Source organism: Dictyostelium discoideum, assembly GCF_000004695.1.
Source record: "Dictyostelium discoideum AX4 chromosome 1 chromosome, whole genome shotgun sequence".
In the NCBI taxonomy this organism is placed as follows: domain Eukaryota; phylum Evosea; class Eumycetozoa; order Dictyosteliales; family Dictyosteliaceae; genus Dictyostelium; species Dictyostelium discoideum.
The window spans coordinates 4,337,920-4,356,536 of NC_007087.3; the positions used below are offsets into that span (position 1 = coordinate 4,337,920).

Below are 18,617 nucleotides of genomic sequence, written 5' to 3' on the forward strand. Positions count from 1 at the left end.
AATGTTCAAAGAATTATAGGAGTTTGTGGATTAAATGCATCTGGTAAAAGTACAATTTGTAATTTTTATAAGAATAAAGGATTTACTGTAATCTCATTATCTGATATAATAAGACAAACATTAAAAGAAAGAAATTCACCAGAAACTAGAGATAATTTAATTAATCTTGGAAATGAATTAAGAAATAGTAAATATCATAATTATTAATTATACTCAATTTTTAGAAAATCAATAATAAAATTAACCAATAAAGAATAATAAAATAATAATAATAATTATAATAATATTATAAAATTAAAATTTATCATTAAAAAAAAGAGAAAGTGGTGCAGGAGTTTTAGCAAATTTAACAATTGAAAAATTAAATGAAAATACAAATTATGTAATTGACTCAATTAGACATCCAGATGAAGTTACTTGTTTTAGAAATAAATTTAATAAAGATGGAAATAAAGTATTCAATTTAATTGGTATTGATAGTTCCGCAGAGAGTAGATTTCAAAGAACACAATCGAGAAAAAGAGAAGGTGATACAACAACTTTAGAGGAATTTATGTCTGTTGAAAAAAGAGAAATGAATAATCCTGATCCAAAAGGTCAACAAGTTTCAAAGGTTTTAGAAATGTGTGATTATAAAATTTCAAATAATTTAGAACAAACTTTAGATGGTTTATTAAATGAATTAAATAATTTAGAAATTAAATTAATTAAAAAATAATTAATTTAATGAAATTAGTAAATAAAATAAGAATTTCCAAACAAGTTAAAATTTTTTTTTTTATGAATTGGATAATTTTTGATGTCCTAAACAGTTAAATAAATTCTTTTTTTTTTGTGTTTTTTTTTATTATTCATTTCATTCTTTTTTTTTTTCTGGATGTGTCATTTTCAATAATTTTGCAATAAAAAACTTTTTTTTTTTTTTTTTTTTTTTTGAATTGCAATAAAAAACCCCTTTGAGCTATTTTTTTTAAAATTTCATCGATCAGTTCGGATGGTGTAGTCGGTTATCACGAATCCTTAACACGGATTAGGTCGTGGGTTCGATTCCCGCTCTGAATACAAACAAACAGTTTTTAGATATTGATGAATAGAATCGCAGGCTCGATTCCCATAGTTGAAAGTAAATATCTAACATTTAGTTTATTATATATCTAATTAATTAATCATTAAAAAATATAAATATACATTCATAATTGGCCCATACTACTTTATTACCATTTTCATTTTCTTATAAACAACTGCCTAAATTATGATTTATTTGGGTTAAAAAATAAATTAAAAAAAAAAAAAAAAAAAACATTTTTATACACTGATATATAAATACAAACATTTCCATCCTCTTGAAGTATAAGTGGTTATCATATGTCCTGGTTATTGTAATAGTGAAATATTTAAAAAAATAAAACAAAATTTATTATTCTCATACAAATTCAATTATTTTAGTGGTAATTATTATTTTTGTCTTTGATTTATAGAATTGTTGTGATTAGTCAATAATTTCTAATAAATTTTTTTTTTTATTTTTTATATACAATTAACTAATAAACTTAACAAGATTTTAATTTACAAAAAAAAAAAAAAAAAAAAAACCATTATTTTCCCAATTGATGATCGGTAGTCCACAATCGTTGCCATTGGGATTGGGAGTTGGTGGATCAATGTTGTCCTTAATACTTTGCAATATGCAACAACCTACATATACAACTTATGACACCATTTGGGATGGTCCATTGGATTATAGTGTAAAGAAACCAATTTTAAAAAGTGTTGATAAAAGTGGTAAAAGTGTAATAGAGTTTGAAGAATTCAGTAAATCGGTTATACCAATTACAGTTGCCAATTATTCAACGTTACATAAAATGGCATTCGTTTCATTTTGTGTATTCAATGGAATTTCACTATCACCCGCTTTCGGATTACTCCCAGTATCTACAGTTTTGGGGGTCGCAGCTTTAAGTGTATTCGTTACTGGTGGTAGTGCTTTTGCTGCATTAAAGATGAAACCTGATAGTTTAACCAAATATAAACCAATACTCTATGGTAGCTTGTTTGGTCTTTTCGGATTGGGTTTGGTTTCAATTGGTACTTCAATAATGATGGGTGAGAATACTTTCACCCATTTCGCTCAAGAGTTTGATCTCTATTTTGGTCTTGCTTTATTCACTGGTTTAACTGCTTTAGATACAATGCTGTCAAAACTTTTCAAGAGGGTAAACCAGATAACATTAGAGTTTCAATTGATCTATTTTTAGATATTTTAAATATTTTTGTTAGACTTTTAAGAGCTAGATAGCAATAAGTAACCCAAAAAAAAAAAAAAAAAAAAAAAAAAAAAAAAAAAAATTCTGTAGATAAAAAAAAAAAAAAAAAAAAAGAAATAAAAAATATGGTATTAAAATTTGTAAATAAATAAAGTTGTAATTAAATTTAATCAAATAACAAATTTTATGGAAGAAGATATTTTCCAATTTTTTAAAAAACAAACAAAAAAAAAAAAAAAAAAAAATAAAAATTATTATGGATGCCAAAAATTGTTGGTTTATAAAATATTTTAAAAATTTTTTATCTTGGTTTAATTTAAATAATGTTTTGAATTGGTTTTATTAAAAAAAAAATTATTTTTTATTTTCAAAAGTTACATATAATTTTTTTTTTTTTGTTTTAAAATTAAAATGATTATTTTAAAAAGTTTAAAGAAATTATCATGTGATTATTTTAAAATTAAATCAAAATAAAAGATATTTATTTTTTAAAAATATCTTTTTCGTCAAAAAAAAAAAAACCGTCGTTTGTGTAAAAAATAGAAAAAGGACATTATTTTTTAAAAAAAAAAAAAAAAAAAAAAAAGCATTTAATACATTTCGATAAAATTCAAAATCAGAAAAAAAAGCTACCTTTTTAACAAAAAATGACAGAAAAATATAAGGTAAACTTTTTTTATATTTTATTTTTATTTTATATTTTAAATTATAATTTCAATGTTGTAATTTCAATTTTTCCAACATCATTTTCTCAAATTAATTCAACAAATGGGTTTTTAATATCAGAAGGCAGAAGTTTAATTTCAATTACACATGGAGACTTGAACGGTGATGGTAATGATGATTTGATATATGCTAAACATTCAGAAGGACTATATGTATTTTATGGGCCATTAGCAAGTAATTTTGATTTTCAAACAGACATATCAAAAATCAACGGTTCAAATGGTTTTATTTTTTTAAATACTACTGTTCTAATGTATCGAATAGCTGTTGGTGATATAAATAATGATGGATTTGACGATATTGCTTTTTTTTTAAATATTATGCCAGGAAAACTTTGTGTTATCTATGGTACTGATCAAATTATATCACCTTCTACTTTTTCCACAGTGAATGGTAATAATGGTTTCTATATTTCTCACGTTTCGTCCTCTAATATTGCATTTGGGCTTGTAAGATCAATCATTGATTTCAATGGTGACTCAATTAAAGATTTATTTGTAGGTACATATTTTTTTTATTTTTTTATTTTGTTTTAAAAGTATTGTTGTTAATACAACACATATTTTTTTTTTTTTTTTTTTTTAGGTCTCTGCAAGTATAGGAACTTATGTAAGTACAGGAACACCAATTTCATATATGATATTTGGTATAAACGGTGGTAAATTTCAAGTTAATTCACAATTTGAATTTGACCCTTCAACATTAAATGGGAGTAATGGTTTTTTAATTAATAATTTCAATTCATATGCGGCTTATCCTTATGATATGAATAATGATGGGATTGGTGATATAATTATAAATAGGGGACATATAGCAATCGATATTATTTATGGTAGCAGAGGTCCTTTTACCTCACCATATATCCCAGTTTATGATGGTGTCAAAGGTACCAGTTTCAGCTTTTTAGGTTGCTCAACAAATTATAATGCTCTTCCAAATGCTTTTGGAGATTTTAATAATGATGGACTAAATGATTTTGGTGTAATTTATTCTTTATTATTTTTTGATTATTCTTATTCTTTATTATCCTTTATTGTTATTATACTAATTTTTACATTTTATTAAATAATTTTAGATTCTTACAAAACATACTTCGGGTGACTATATAGCTTTTTTGGTTTGGGGTAAAACAGAATATCCACCAACAACAACATTAAGTATAAATCTAAATCCATCGGATGGTTTGGTTATAGCAGTTATTGGCAACACCTATAACTGGGCTTTTTCTCCTAGGTTAGGGGATATAAATAATGATGGATTTGCAGATTTTTTAATCAATGGTAACACTGACCTCCCATTCACCATTTTGTATGGTAATAATAAAAATTATGCTTCAAATCCAATTTATTTAAAAGATCAAGTTGGTGATTGTTCAAAAATGTCAATTAATGGCTATGCTGAGGCTATTGATATTGGTGATTATAACTCTGATGGTATTGATGATATTGTAAGTAATATTATATTAAATCAATTATTATTATTATTATTATTATTATTATTATTATTATTATTATTATTATTATTATTATTATTATTATTATTATTATTATCATTATTTTTAACTTTTAAATAACTCTATTCTATCAGACAGCAGCTATATTAGCAACAGGTTCATATTTAGATATTTATACAATATATGGTCAAACTTCGATTGGTTCAATTTCAATAATTAGTAAATTATTTCAACCAAATCCAATGTCAAACTCAATTTATAAATTATTTGAAAATAATATTAATTCAGAAGTTGGACAATGCGCAATTAGAATTGTTACATTAACAATTGAAAATCCAGCAAATGAAGATCAATTTATTATTAATCCTAGTTTCGATAGTTCAATATATTCAATAACATTTAATAATAATACAAGAGTTAGAATTGAATTAATATTATTTGGTGATGAGAGTAAATCAATTGCAAATGATGTTTTACCAAAAATAACAGTTTCATTGTCACCTCAGCTATTTAATAGAACTATATTAATGAAATATGGTAATCAAGTACAATCAATTAAATTCATTGGTCAACCAAATGCAAATTGTGATACAAAATGTTTAAATGGAGGTACTTGTAATCCACTCACTGGTTGCCAATGTATAAATGATCATTATGGTGATTATTGTGAATTAAAAGATTGTACAGTTCCACAATGTTTAAATGGTGGTTCATGTAATACAACAGTTGGTGAATGTTCATGCACTCAAGGTTATGAAGGTACGGATTGCAGTGGTATTAGTTGTTCAGCTTCATGTTCAAATGGTGGTTCATGTAATACTACAGTTGGTGAATGTTCATGTCCTCAAGGTTATGAAGGTGTAGATTGCAGTGGTATTAGTTGTTCAATTTCATGTTTAAATGGTGGTTTATGTAATACTACAGTTGGTGAATGTTCATGTATTAATGGCTTTTATGGTGATGATTGTGATACAAAGGATTGTACAGTTCCACAATGTTTAAATGGTGGTTCATGTAATACTACAGTTGGTGAATGTTCATGCACTCAAGGTTATGAAGGTATAGATTGTAGTGGTATTAGTTGTTCAGTTTCATGTTTAAATGGTGGTTTATGTAATACTACAGTTGGTCAATGTCAATGTATAAATGACTTTTATGGTGATAATTGTGGTACAAAGGATTGTGCAGTTCCACAATGTTCAAATGGTGGTTCATGTAATACTACAGTTGGTGAATGTTCATGCACTCAAGGTTATGAAGGTATAGATTGTAGTGGTATTAGTTGTTCAGTTTCATGTTTAAATGGTGGTTCATGTAATACAACAGTTGGTCAATGTCAATGTATAAATGACTTTTATGGTGATAATTGTGGTACAAAGGATTGTACAGTTCCACAATGTTTAAATGGTGGTTCATGTAATACTACAGTTGGTGAATGTTCATGCACTCAAGGTTATGAAGGTATAGATTGTAGTGGTATTAGTTGTTCGGTTTCATGTTTAAATGGTGGTTTATGTAATACTACAGTTGGTCAATGTCAATGTGTTGAAGATTATGATGGCGATGGTTGTGGTTCTGATAATAAAAAGAAAACAAATATTGGTGTTATCATTGGCCCAATTCTAGGTGGTCTTGCACTAATTGCAATTATTGTTGTTGCAATTGTTTTAATTAAAAAGAAGAAGAATGGAAATTCAAAAAAAAATACAAATAACATTGAATTAAGACCTCAAGGTTCCACTGTTGATATTCAAATGGGTGGTAGAATTAAAAATCTTGATAAATTTTAAATTTAAAAAGAGATTATTTTAAATCAATTCTGTTGTATTATTATTGTTTTTTACTTCCAAAAAAAAAAAAAAAAAAAATTTTTGATCAAAATGATTATAATAAAAACCGCAGGGGTTATTTTTAAAAATAATTTGAAAAAATTCAGTGATTTCATTTTATTATTATTTTTTTTTTTTTCTTATTTTTTTTTTTGTTTTTTTTTTTTTTTTTTTTTAATAATTTTGTAAAATAAAAATAACTCTTATAAATTACATGTTGTATTATTATTTTAAAATTTGTAAATAAATAAATAAATAAATAAATATAAAAAAAAAAAAAAAAAAAAAAAAAAAAAAAAATTATACAATAATAATAATAATAATAATAATAATAATAATAATAATAATAATAATAATTGATGGGAAAACTAATTTTATCATGGGGTGGATTTTTAAAAAAGATGATTTTGTCCTAGGTTGGATTTAGAATGGCAATTAAAAAATATTTAATTTTTTTAAAAAAAATTGGTTTAATAATTAATGAATTATATTGGTTGTTTTATAATATTTTTTTTTTTTTTTTTTTATTTTTTATATCATCATTTAAATTTAATTTCTCTATTGGTTTTCAATAACGTTATATATGTATTGGAAATTCAAACAAGTATAAAAATTAAATTAAAAGAATTTTATTTTATTTAAAAAAATCTTATTAAAAATTTAAAAAATATCTGAAAATCCAACACACTCCCATTTTATTTAAAATTTAATTTTATTTGTTTATTATTTATTTAAAATAAGTTTTTTGTAATGAATTAAAAAAAAAAAAAAAAAAAAAAAATATTACAAAATAAATTGAATTTTTTTTTTTATTTATTAATTATTAATAAATTTTTAAAAAATATAAAACTTATTTTGTTTAAAAAGAAAAAAAAAAAAAAATAATCAAATTATTATGAAAATGGAAATTTGGAAAGTAATATTTTCAATTTGGTTTTTGTTATTCCAAAATTTTGTTTTAAGTGCCAAAAACGATGATAAGTAAATATGAAAATCTTTTTGTTTGATTAAAATTGGAGTTTGTTTTTAATAAATATTTATTAATAATTTTTATTTAGTAAATTAAAAGTTATAAGAGGAAGAAATGTAATTTATAATGGAAACGTTATACCATTATCAATTTTAATAAGGTATTTATTGAAAAAATGAAAAAAAAAAAAGTTTTAATTGTTAATTGTTTATTTATTTAAAATTTTTAGAAATGGTAAAACAATAGGTATTAAAGATTATTCATTTAATCCTAAAAAATTGAATGAAAATTATGAAATTTTATATGATGATCGTGAATGTAATAATAATGAAGATTTTATTATAATGGGTGGTTTAGTTGATAGTCATGTTCATGTTAATGAACCAGGTAGAACTGAGTGGGAGGGATTTGAAAGTGCAACAAGTGCAGCAGCAGCTGGTGGTGTTACTACAATTGTTGATATGCCATTAAACAGTTCACCAGTAACTACAAGCTTTAAAAATTTACTTGATAAAATTGAATCTATGAAAGGTAAATTAAGAGTAGATGTTGGATTATTGGGTGGTATAGTTCCAGGAAATTCAAAAGAAATAAAAAAAATGGTTTTACAAGGTGGGGTATTAGGATTTAAATCATTTTTATTACCATCTGGAATTGATGAATTTCCTCCAGTAAATGAGAATGATATTCAAGAAGCAATGAATGAAATGAAATTATTAAAATGTCAATATAATAATTCAGATGTAATTATGATGTTTCATGCAGAAGTTGAAGAACCAATTAAAGAAGCAACTGTTAGATTAAAAAATGAAAATGCCGATCCAAAATTATATAAAACCTATTTAGATAGTAGACCTAAAATATCAGAAAATCAAGCAATTTCTAAATTAATTGATATAACTAGACAAAACCAAATCGTATCAACACATATCGTTCATTTATCATCAAGTGAATCAATTGAACAAATTAGAGAAGCAATGGATCAAGGTGTACCAATTTCCGCAGAAACTACATATAATTATTTACATTTAACTTCTGAATCAGTACCTTATGGAAACACATTATTTAAAAGTGCACCACCAGTTAGAGAACATGAAAATAAAGAATTGTTATGGAATGCTATTATTAATGGTACAATAAAATTAATTGTTTCAGATCATTCACCATGTACAATTAATTTGAAACAATTGAAAGAAGATAATCAATCAATTGGTGATTTCTTAAAAGCATGGGGTGGTATTTCATCATTGGAATTAGGTTTACCAATAATTTGGACAGAATGTAAAAATAGAGGTATTCCAATTACACAACTCTCTGAATGGTTATCAAATGGACCATCTAAATTAGTTGGTTTAAATGATAGAAAAGGTTCAATTGAAATAGGTAGAGATGCTGATTTTGTAATTTTCAATCCAAATGAATCATTCATTGTAAATGAAAAGAAATTATTTTTAAAAAATAAATTCTCTGCATATAATGGTGAAAAATTATTTGGAGTAGTTTATGAAACAATTTTAAGAGGTAATTCAATTTTTAAAAAAGGTGATAATAAAATTAAAAAAATTATTGGTCAACGTTTAATTAAATCAAATTTAATAAATAAAAAATAAAAAAATAAAAAAAAAACATAAATTATTATTATTATTATTATTATTATTATTATTAGATTTATTTTTTTTTTTTTAAAATCTACCTTTAACATTTGAAGAAATATCTCTTAAGAAATTATAAAATGATGGACCAGCATTATTTTCTTCATCAATTAAAAATTTAGTGAATTCAATTGGATTTTCAATTAATTTACCTTTAAGATATTGAATTTCTGGTACAATTAAACGATCTTGTTTACTATTTGAAATGGTTTGACGAATTAAACTTTCAGGTGGTGGTGGGAATTGATGATGTGAAGAAACCTCTTGAAGATTATAGAAAACCACAAGTTGATCAAAACTATCAACTAAATAGATATGAGATGTACTTGTGAGTATTGTATTTTGAGATAATGGTAAATATTTTGAAGCTAAATTATTTGGTGCACCATAACTATACAATACTGGATAGATTGAACGATGTAATAAACGTGGCTCTAGTGTTGAATATAAACATTGATGATAAATCCATTCATCAGATTTCTTCTTTATGGTTGATGCTTCAATATCGGTTGTTAGTTCCCTAAGTATTGGTGATTTCATCAATGCAAATACGTATCTTGGTAATGGTCTTAAATGAGAGACTTGTGAAAAGTTTACATCAATAGATGAAGTTACCGATGACAATATTACAACGTTTTCGTTATATTTTGTAATGATATTCTTTAACCAATCAACTAGTGAAATTCTTGCCTCTGAAATACCTTTTTCTAAAGTTTCTCTTATTATCTTATTTGTAAGTAATGAAATGGTTGTCTCTAAATCAATTGAATTAAATACTTCAATTGGTGTATCTGCAACTGGTACTCTAATATTAAATATATGTAATCTTTTCTCTATAATTCTATCAGAATTGCTTGTTGAATTAATAGCACTACTACTATTACCACTTGATTTTAAAATATTATTATTTGATGAAAATAAAGTTGGTGATATATTATTTTGTTGTTGATCATTTGATGATCCAATTGGTGGTAAATATGAATAAGAAAATGCAATTTGTATATTTGGTGAAAAATCCTTACTATTTTTTTTTTTAAAAAAAAAAAAAAAAAAAAAAAAAAAATTTATTAATAATTGTTTATAATTTATTTATATATATATATATATATATATTTAAATATTTATTTAACTTACTCTTGAAAACCTGAAGAATTATTAAATTTAAATTCAAAAGCAATACTTGTAAATGGATTAGATGCTTCAATATGGTATAAATTATCATATTGTTTACTTGCAATTGCAGGTCCATATGAACAATCAACAGAGAATTGTTTACTTGTTCTAATTCTTAATAAACCATGAAATCCCCATCCATATGAAATTAATTTATATCTTTAAAAATAAAAATAAAAAAAAAAAGATTAATAATAATAATAATTATAATAATAATTATAATAGATTTATAAAATTATAATACATACATATCTTGTGGTAAAGTACAAGTTGGTAAAAGTTTATTATATCTATAAATTTGACCACCAGTTATTGTTGAAAGGAATTTTATTGAATCAAAACCAAAAAATTTATCACCTACTGCAAATATATCGAAATGAGCACCAACTTCAATTGCACGTTCTGCTAATTTCCTATAGATATTAGTTGTTGGTTTAAAAAATTCTTTTTTGCCATAACTATTTGATAAATCTTCAAGTGATGAAAAATTATTTTCAATTGGACTTTCTGAAATAAATAATCCAATTTTAACTATTATATATATATTTTTTTTTTTTTAATAATAAAATTAGAATTATTAATTGAATATATAATATATTATATAAATATAAATTGAGAAATACTATACCATTTAATTTAAATAAATCAATTGATAAATAATCCATTAATAATTTAAGTGTATCAGATAATGCAACAGATTTTAATTTCTTTGATATAGTTTCATTAATTAAAGGTATTGATTGAATTGCTTTAATTATATTTGATTCATTTTTTCCTTTCTATAAAGTTTTTTTTTAAAAAAAAAAAAAAAAAAAAAAAAAAAAAAAAAAAAAAAAAAAATATTAATAATGTAACGATAATAACAATAATAATGATAATAATATTTTAAAATATTATATATCTTACATTTACTAAAAACTTTTCAATTGATAAAATATCAGAGAAATTAAAATCATTAATATTTTCAACGAATTTAATTAAAGGTGTTGAAGTATTTAAATTGTATAAACCTATTCTTGTTGAATAAGTTATTAAACCAAATAATGCGTTATTTGGTAATGCATGTATCAATGCTTCTAATCCTTGTGTGATTGCATCATGTTGTTCTTCATTACCTGAATAATCTACAACTGCAATATAAATTGGATTATTTATCAATGGTATCATTGAATATGGTATTGAATCTGGTAATGATGATGACGATGATGATTCTTGTTGAGTATTATCATAATCACCACCACCACCACTACTACTACCATCAAATTGGTCTTGATCAACTAATAATTCAATTGAATAATTTGATAATTCTGGTAATGATTCTCTATTTGGTCTTGCATATCTTGATATTTGTTGTTGTTGTTGTTGTTGATTGTATTGGTTATTATTATAATTATCATTATCACTATCATTATCATTATCATTATCAATATTAAAACCTGTATAATTTATCTTATTTAATGATTCACATATATTACATCTCCAACCACCACGTTCAAATTTCACTAAATTATTTATATAAGCAAAACATTTTTTACATCTACCTATGTTTTTTGAATTTTCTTGATACCTAAAATTGTTTTTAAATGGTTGAATTACACATCCAAATATTGATCCTGATCCCTCTTTTACCTCTACTATAAATTAAATTGTTTTTTTTTCTATTAGTAACTTTTGAAACTATATTGTTATTATATTGTACCATTTATATTTACAATTAACAGGGAATCTTTGAGAGGAGAATCTAACATTCATCAGATTTTTATCTTATTAAACAGTGCACAAACACTTCAATTAAATTTAAAATTTAAAATTAAAAAAAAAAAAAAAAAAAAAAAATTTCATTTTTTTTTTTTTTTTTTTTTTTTAATATTACAAAAATTAAATCATAATATTTAATTTTAAAATAAATATTTATTTGGTATTAAAAATTGAAATAATGGTTCCAAAATAAATTTTAATATTATAACTTTAAAAGACTTATTTATTTATTTGTGTTTGGGGAAAATAAAAAAAAAAAAAAAAAAAAAAAAAATGAAAATAAATAATATTAACTGTATAATTTTTTTATTCTTTTTTAATTTTATCTTAAATGTAATAAACTCAATATTTCTTTTAAACTTTTATTTTATTTTATTATTTTAAAAAAAAAAATTAATATCTTTTCCTTTTATCATTTCAATAAATTAGAATTTAGCCCTTTTTTAAATATTCAATTTTCAAAGGTTATAAATATATTGTATATAATTTCAAAGAAATTATCAATAACATCAAATGACCAATAACAATAAAGTCAAGTTAAAAAACCATTTTTTTTTTTTTTTTTTTTTTTTTTTTCTCTATATTTTTTAAATTAATTATAAAAGCCAGATATCGAATACAATTAAACTCCAAATTAATAAAAAAAGAATCTTTCGATTCTAAAAAATCGATTAACCTTATAATCACTATAGATATTTAAAATAAAATTAAATACCTAGCAAAGATTTGTGAAATTTATTTTCAACTTGCACCAAATTGTCAAAGATTGGATTTTTTTTTTTTTTTTTTTTTTTTTATAAAATATATTATTTTATTTTGAAATATTAAAATATTAATAAAAAAAAAATAAAAAAAAAGAAAAAAATCAAAAAGTATGGATTTTTTTTTTTATTAATTATATTTTACTAATACATAAAAAAACCAATTTAATTTTATTACATTTTAATTCAAATAATAAACAAAAAAAAAATGGCCAAATGTGAAGCTTGTGGTGGTATTGCATCTGTTACTTGTGGTGTAACTGGTTGTGGAAATAAAGGATGTCTTAATTGTCCATATATGACAGCAGTTTCAAGATTTACAAATACTTTCAATGCAAGAAATGTTACAAATACAATTAATCGTAATTCTCCATTCGGTGCAAACATGTCAAATACTATGTTTGAATGTGGCGATTGTAGAAATGCTTCCAACACCTCTTCTTCCAACAACTCCACTTCATCTTCTTCTGATGACTCTTAATAAAATAATAAATTAAACTCCAAATAATTCCATATTAATAAAAAATAAAACTAACTTGGTTATACTATTTAAAAAATTAACAAAAAAAAAAAAAAAATTTAAAAAAAAAATAAACAAAAACTAGAATTTTTTATTAAAATTAATAATGTTTTTGGAAATAAATTAATACTTTTATTTATAAAGCAATAAAAAAAAAATGAAAAGGTTTTTATTTTTTCATTTTTTTTTTATTTTTTTTTTTTAATTTTTATTTTTTTATTTTTTTTTTTTTTCCCTAATAGCGCCACTTGGTGGTGCAACGTTGCGATATTCATTAAATTTTGACTCTAAAACGATTTCTTTGAAAATTAATATCGCAACGTTGCACCAAAACAAAAAATCTCCATTGATTTCCAAAATAATTATTTTAATTTTTTTTTTTTTTTTTTTTTTTAATTTAATTGGTGGGTATTATTGGTTGGTTCAATTTCAATTAAAAAAACACTAAAAACTAAGAAAAAAAAAAGGCACCTATTAGTGAATGATTTTATTTTATTTTTTTATTTTTAGCTTTGTAGTTTTTTAAATTTATTAATATTACCTTATAATTTCTTAATATTAGCGGAATCATTTTACAGGATTAAAACAACTTTTTTTTTTTGTTTTAATTTTATTTAATTTTTTAAATTTGTTGAACTTGAGGGATAAATACATCGGTCCCTCTTTGAAATACTTGACGATCATGCGAACGAAGAACATCACTATCTCTTTGAGAATCTTCTTTCCAAGCTTCAAATATTTAGTCTACAAAATATTTAAATAATATTTATTCCACCATTGTATATATTTTTGTTACCCCTTTTTTTTTTTTTTATTTTTATACACAATTGCAGGGATGTGTATTCATGATAAATTTAATTTTTCAAAAAGAAGGAAGTTGTAGATCATTTGCTGTTATTCGTGAACTCATAACCGGTCAAAAATAATAAAAATCTTTTAAAAAGGAAGAAATAATATTTTTATTTATATTTTCAAACTTTTTTTTTTTTTTTTTTTTTGGTTTTGTTTTTTGTTTTATTTATAATAATTTTTAATTTTTACATTGATTTTGACCCACATATATAATGTTCACTATGATTTTGAGAAAAATTAATATCTTTTCCAGTAATCAATTCAATAAAATAAAATTTAGACCTTTTCCAAATATTCAATTTTCAAAGAAATTATCATTGACATCAGATGACCAATCACAATAAATTCATCAAAAAAACCCATTTTTTTTTTTTTTTTTTTTTTTATAAAAGCCAGATATCGATTCCAATTAAACTCCACATAAAAAAAAAATTTGTTGATTCTAAAAAAAAATGATTAACTTAACTTATAATCACTAAAGATATTTTATATATATAAAAATAAATTAAATACCTATCTAAGATTTATGAAATTTATTTTCAATTTGCACCAAATCGCCAAAGAATGGATTTTTTTTTTTTTTTTTTTATTTTGAAATAATAAAATATTAATAAAAAAAAAAAAAAAACAACAAAATCAAAAAGTATAAATAACTGGATTTTTTTTAAATTTTTTATATTTTACTTATACTTTTATAAATTAATTTAATTTTATTACATTTTAATTCAAATAATAAGCAAAAAAAAATGGCCAATTGTGAAGGTTGTGGTGGTACTGCCTCTGTTACTTGTGGTGTAACTGGTTGTGGAAATAAAGGATGTCTTGGGGCTGATTGTTCATTCATGACAGCTGTTTCAAGATTTACAAATACTTTCAATGCAAGAAATGTTACAAATACAATTAATCGTAATTCTCCATTCGGTGCAAACATGTCAAATACTATGTTTGAATGCAGTGATTGTAGAAATGCCAACTCTTCTTCATCTTCTGAAGACTCATAAAAATATTAAACTTCAAATAATAATTCCATATTCACAAGAAATAAAACTAACTTGGTTATACTATTTAAAAAATTAATTAATATTAATTAATAAAAAAAATAAAAATAAACAAGAAGTAGAATTTTTTATTAAAATTAATTTTTAATTATGTTTTTGGAAATAAATTAATACTTTTATTTATAAAGAAATAATTTTTTTTATTTTTATTTTTAATTCCTTAATATCGCCCCACTTGGTGGTAAAACATTGCGATATTCATTAAATTTTGACTAAAACGATTTCTTTGAAAATTATTGTTTCTTTTTTTTTTTTATTTAAATAAACAATAAAAAAAACTTCTTGTCAAATCTAGATTGATTTCCAAAAAAAATTAATTTTTTTTTTTTTTTTTTTTTTTTTTTTTTTTTTTTAATTTAATTGATGGATATTATTTGTTCAATTTCAATTAAAAAATACTAAACCCTAAAAAAAAAAAAAAAAAAAGCGCCTAATGGTGAAAGATTTTTTATTTTTAGCTTTCTAGTTTTTTTTTTAAAAATTTAATATTGCCTTATTATTTTTTAATATTAATCACAGATTAAAACAAAATTGTTGATTGTTTCTATGACATTCATCATAATATTTATTATTGATTATTTGAATTTGAAAATCACAGTTGATTACCTAAAATTATTTAATTCTAATTTCTTTTTTTTTTTTTTTTATTTTTAAATTATTTGTTTTTTATTATTATTCCATTCTTTTTGTTTTGATACTTACACATTAAGTGAAATTTAGGAATGAAAACAAAAAAAAAAAAAATTAAAAAAAGTATCTTTTCACTTTTTTATTTTTTTTTTTTTTTAATTTCACTTTTTTTATTTTTTTTTTATTTTTTATTTTTTTTTTCGTCAATTGAATCTTAATTTTATTTCTTTATTTGAACAGATTTTAAAAAAAAAAAAAAAAACAAAATAAAAATTTGAAATTTAAATTATAATAATAAAAATTAAAATAAAATTGATTTTCAATTGAAATTAATTGAAAATAAATCGTATTACAACAACAATAATAAAACCAAATAATATTATAAAAAAAGAAAAAAAAATTAAAAAAAAAATTTAAAAAAAAAAAAAATTAAAAGAAATAAAAAATAAAAAATAAAAAAATTTTAATATTAATGTTAATGTCACTATTATTTTTATTATTAAATTTGATTTGAATAATAAAAAAAAAAAAAAAAAAAAAAAATTAAAATAATAAAAATAAATTTTCAAAAAAAAAAAAAAAAACAAAATAAAACAAAAAAAAAAAAAAAATATAAATAAATAAATAAATAAATAATATATATATATATAATAATTTAAATGTTACTTTATTATTTTTATTATAACCAATTACTACTATTATTATCATCAAAAATATTAAAAATCTTTTAAAAAGGTAGAAATTGTAAATATTATTTTTATTTTTAAACTTTTTTTCTTTTTTTTTTTTCTTTTTTTTTTTTGTTTTTGTTTTGTTTTTTGTTTTGTTTTTTGTTTTTTGTTTTATTTATAATATTTTTTAATTTTTACATTTTATTTTAACCCACATATATAATGTTCACTATGATTTAGAGGAAAATGTATAAAAAAAAACTATAAAACATACATTATATGTAATTTCTCTCCCACAATTTTCAATGTGTTTTTACATTTTTAAATTTTTAATTTTTTTTGTTTTTTTATTGAAATTGAAATAAAAGAATAATAGTTATCCACCACTTACCCACCACACATTAACACTAAAAAAAGGTATGTCTTTTTTAAAGACAATGCATAGAGTTTCGGAAATTTTGTTAAATTATAATTTATTTTAATAAAATTAAATAAAATAGAATTTTTAATGTAAAATAATAAAATTTAAATTGATGTTACTCATAGTATTAAAATTTTTTTTTTTTTTTTTTTATTTTTATTTTTTTATTTTAATTTATTAATTTTATTTTATTTTTTTTAAACTAAAAAAAATAATAAAAAATAATAAAAATAATTTCAATCTAAAAAAATTAATTATAATAAATATAAATATTATAATATTATAATATAAATTAATAATAATAATAAAAAAAACTAAAAATGTAAGAATTAATTAATTAAGTTTTTTTTTTTTTTTTTTTTTTTTTTTTTTTTTTTTTTTTTTTTTTTTTATAATATATTTTATTTAATAATAAGATTTTATATTTTCAATTAATTATAATCAAAATTATACAATTAAAAAAAAAAGAAAATTTACTCAATATGGAATAATTGCAACACATTTAACCACTTTCACACTCGTTTTTTTTTTTTATTTATTTTTTATAAAAAAGTTTTATTGTATTTTTATTTGTGTACAAAATCAATGTAGTTTACCCGTACCCAATATTTTTATATGTTTATAATTTTTAATAATAATAATTTAACAATAAAAAAAAAAAAAAAAAAAAAAAAAAAAAAAAGTTAAATTAAAATAAATAATTAAATTTTATTGTTAAATTTTAATTATTATGGTGATATAATAATGTGTGGTTGTATTTATTATTTTTAGTGTGTGATAGAAAAAATGAAATCTATTTGTTTTTTTGTAAATCTCAAAATTATTAAAATTTTTATAATTTTATAATTTTAATTTTGGGTTTATTTGTTTTTGTTTTTTTTTTTTGTTTTATTTTTTTTTTTTTTTTTTTTTAGGGCTTGGTTTATGATAATAAAAAATATTAATAATAAAAATAATAATAATATAAATAATTATAAAAAATATTACCTTTGTGGTCCATTTACTTTTGCGAATTTCAAATAAATGTATTAATGTGTAAAAATTGATTTTTTTTTTTTTTTTTTTTTTTTTTTTTTTTTTTTTAATTGTTTAAAGTGGAGTTTTAATATGTTACATTAATTACTGTTTTAAAATTTTGTTGTTGTTTTTGTTCTTAATTGTTATGATAAATGGTTTAAAAAATACATTTATTACCTGTTTATTTTTCAATGTTATTATATATGTTAAAAAAAAAAAAAAAAAAAAAAAAACAAAAAAAAAAAAAAAAAAAAAATTATTAAAAAAAAAAAAAAAAAAATATTAAAAAGTTAAAAATAATAATAATAATAATAATAATATTATTATTGTTAAAAAAAGATACCAATTAATTCAATAAAATAATATTGTTTGTTGTTATCATATCAAAAAATAATAATATACTTAATAATAACAATAAAATAATATTACCAGGTTTTTTTTTTTTTTTTTTTTTTTTTTTTTTTTTTTTTTTTTTTTTTTTTTGGTTTTAATATTAAAAATAAAAATTATATGTATAATAGTAATAAAAATAGTAACAATAATTTTAAATTTTAATTAAATTTAAATAATTAAATAATTAAAAATAAAATAAAAGAAAAAAAAAAAAAAAAAAAAAAAAAAGTAAATACCTTAATCAAATTAGGGAAATTGTTTATCTTTGTTAAATAGGATATTTGTTTTTTTTTGTCCAAAATTTTATATAAACATTTTTATTATATTTTAGAATTCTTCTAACAATTTTAAATAAAAAAATAAATATAAAAAAAAAAAAAAAAAAAAAAGAATTATAGCCAAAAAGATTGAAAACAACTAATAAGGAAAAAGAAAAAAAAAATAAAAGAAAAAAAAAAAAAGAAAAAAA

General features: G+C 20.5%; 8 protein-coding genes and 1 non-coding gene across 9 annotated transcripts in view; 8 read left to right on the forward strand and 1 right to left on the reverse strand.

The window, feature by feature from the left end:
* The window catches only part of DDB_G0270158 (hypothetical protein), a gene marked incomplete at both ends in the record, with an annotated part of 721 nt that extends 3 nt beyond the window's left edge, over positions 1-718 (forward strand). Inside the window, 2 exons of the mRNA XM_641495.1 lie at positions 1-187; positions 321-718. The exon at positions 1-187 is cut by the window's left edge and continues 3 nt beyond it. Coding sequence (XP_646587.1) covers positions 1-187; positions 321-718 — 585 coding nt within the window. The remainder of the gene's footprint in view (positions 188-320) is intronic.
* A 270-nt stretch (positions 719-988) lies between these two features.
* tRNA-Val-AAC-2 lies at positions 989-1,062 on the forward strand. Its single transcript has one exon. It is a non-coding gene; the product is annotated as a tRNA-Val (tRNA).
* Positions 1,063-1,610: 548 nt separating this feature from the next.
* DDB_G0270160 (hypothetical protein) lies at positions 1,611-2,255 on the forward strand (the record flags this gene model as incomplete). The annotated part of the gene is made up of 1 exon (XM_641496.1): positions 1,611-2,255. The coding sequence occupies one exon, from the start codon at positions 1,611-1,613 to the stop codon at positions 2,253-2,255; it is 645 nt and encodes a 214-aa protein (XP_646588.1).
* A 656-nt stretch (positions 2,256-2,911) lies between these two features.
* Positions 2,912-6,233, forward strand: DDB_G0271042 (hypothetical protein; the record flags this gene model as incomplete). Its single annotated transcript, XM_641497.1, has 4 exons — positions 2,912-3,487; positions 3,576-3,971; positions 4,066-4,437; positions 4,578-6,233. The coding sequence occupies 4 exons, from the start codon at positions 2,912-2,914 to the stop codon at positions 6,231-6,233; spliced, it is 3,000 nt and encodes a 999-aa protein (XP_646589.1).
* A 940-nt stretch (positions 6,234-7,173) lies between these two features.
* On the forward strand, positions 7,174-8,852 carry allB2 (hypothetical protein; the record flags this gene model as incomplete). Its single annotated transcript, XM_641498.1, has 3 exons — positions 7,174-7,253; positions 7,331-7,402; positions 7,472-8,852. 3 exons carry the CDS (start codon positions 7,174-7,176, stop codon positions 8,850-8,852), a joined length of 1,533 nt encoding a protein of 510 aa, XP_646590.1.
* Positions 8,853-8,924: 72 nt separating this feature from the next.
* DDB_G0271044 (hypothetical protein) lies at positions 8,925-11,815 on the reverse strand (the record flags this gene model as incomplete). Its single annotated transcript, XM_641499.1, has 7 exons — positions 8,925-9,915; positions 10,029-10,226; positions 10,312-10,357; positions 10,410-10,598; positions 10,696-10,846; positions 10,974-11,698; positions 11,767-11,815. The coding sequence occupies 7 exons, from the start codon at positions 11,813-11,815 to the stop codon at positions 8,925-8,927; spliced, it is 2,349 nt and encodes a 782-aa protein (XP_646591.1).
* A 979-nt stretch (positions 11,816-12,794) lies between these two features.
* Positions 12,795-13,067, forward strand: DDB_G0270164 (hypothetical protein; the record flags this gene model as incomplete). Its single annotated transcript, XM_641500.1, has 1 exon — positions 12,795-13,067. The coding sequence occupies one exon, from the start codon at positions 12,795-12,797 to the stop codon at positions 13,065-13,067; it is 273 nt and encodes a 90-aa protein (XP_646592.1).
* A 196-nt stretch (positions 13,068-13,263) lies between these two features.
* Positions 13,264-14,032, forward strand: DDB_G0270748 (hypothetical protein; the record flags this gene model as incomplete). The annotated part of the gene is made up of 4 exons (XM_641501.1): positions 13,264-13,271; positions 13,617-13,620; positions 13,669-13,707; positions 13,940-14,032. 4 exons carry the CDS (start codon positions 13,264-13,266, stop codon positions 14,030-14,032), a joined length of 144 nt encoding a protein of 47 aa, XP_646593.1.
* A 672-nt stretch (positions 14,033-14,704) lies between these two features.
* Positions 14,705-14,959, forward strand: DDB_G0270166 (hypothetical protein; the record flags this gene model as incomplete). The annotated part of the gene is made up of 1 exon (XM_641502.1): positions 14,705-14,959. The coding sequence occupies one exon, from the start codon at positions 14,705-14,707 to the stop codon at positions 14,957-14,959; it is 255 nt and encodes an 84-aa protein (XP_646594.1).
* Between the last annotated feature and the right edge of the window lie 3,658 nt (positions 14,960-18,617).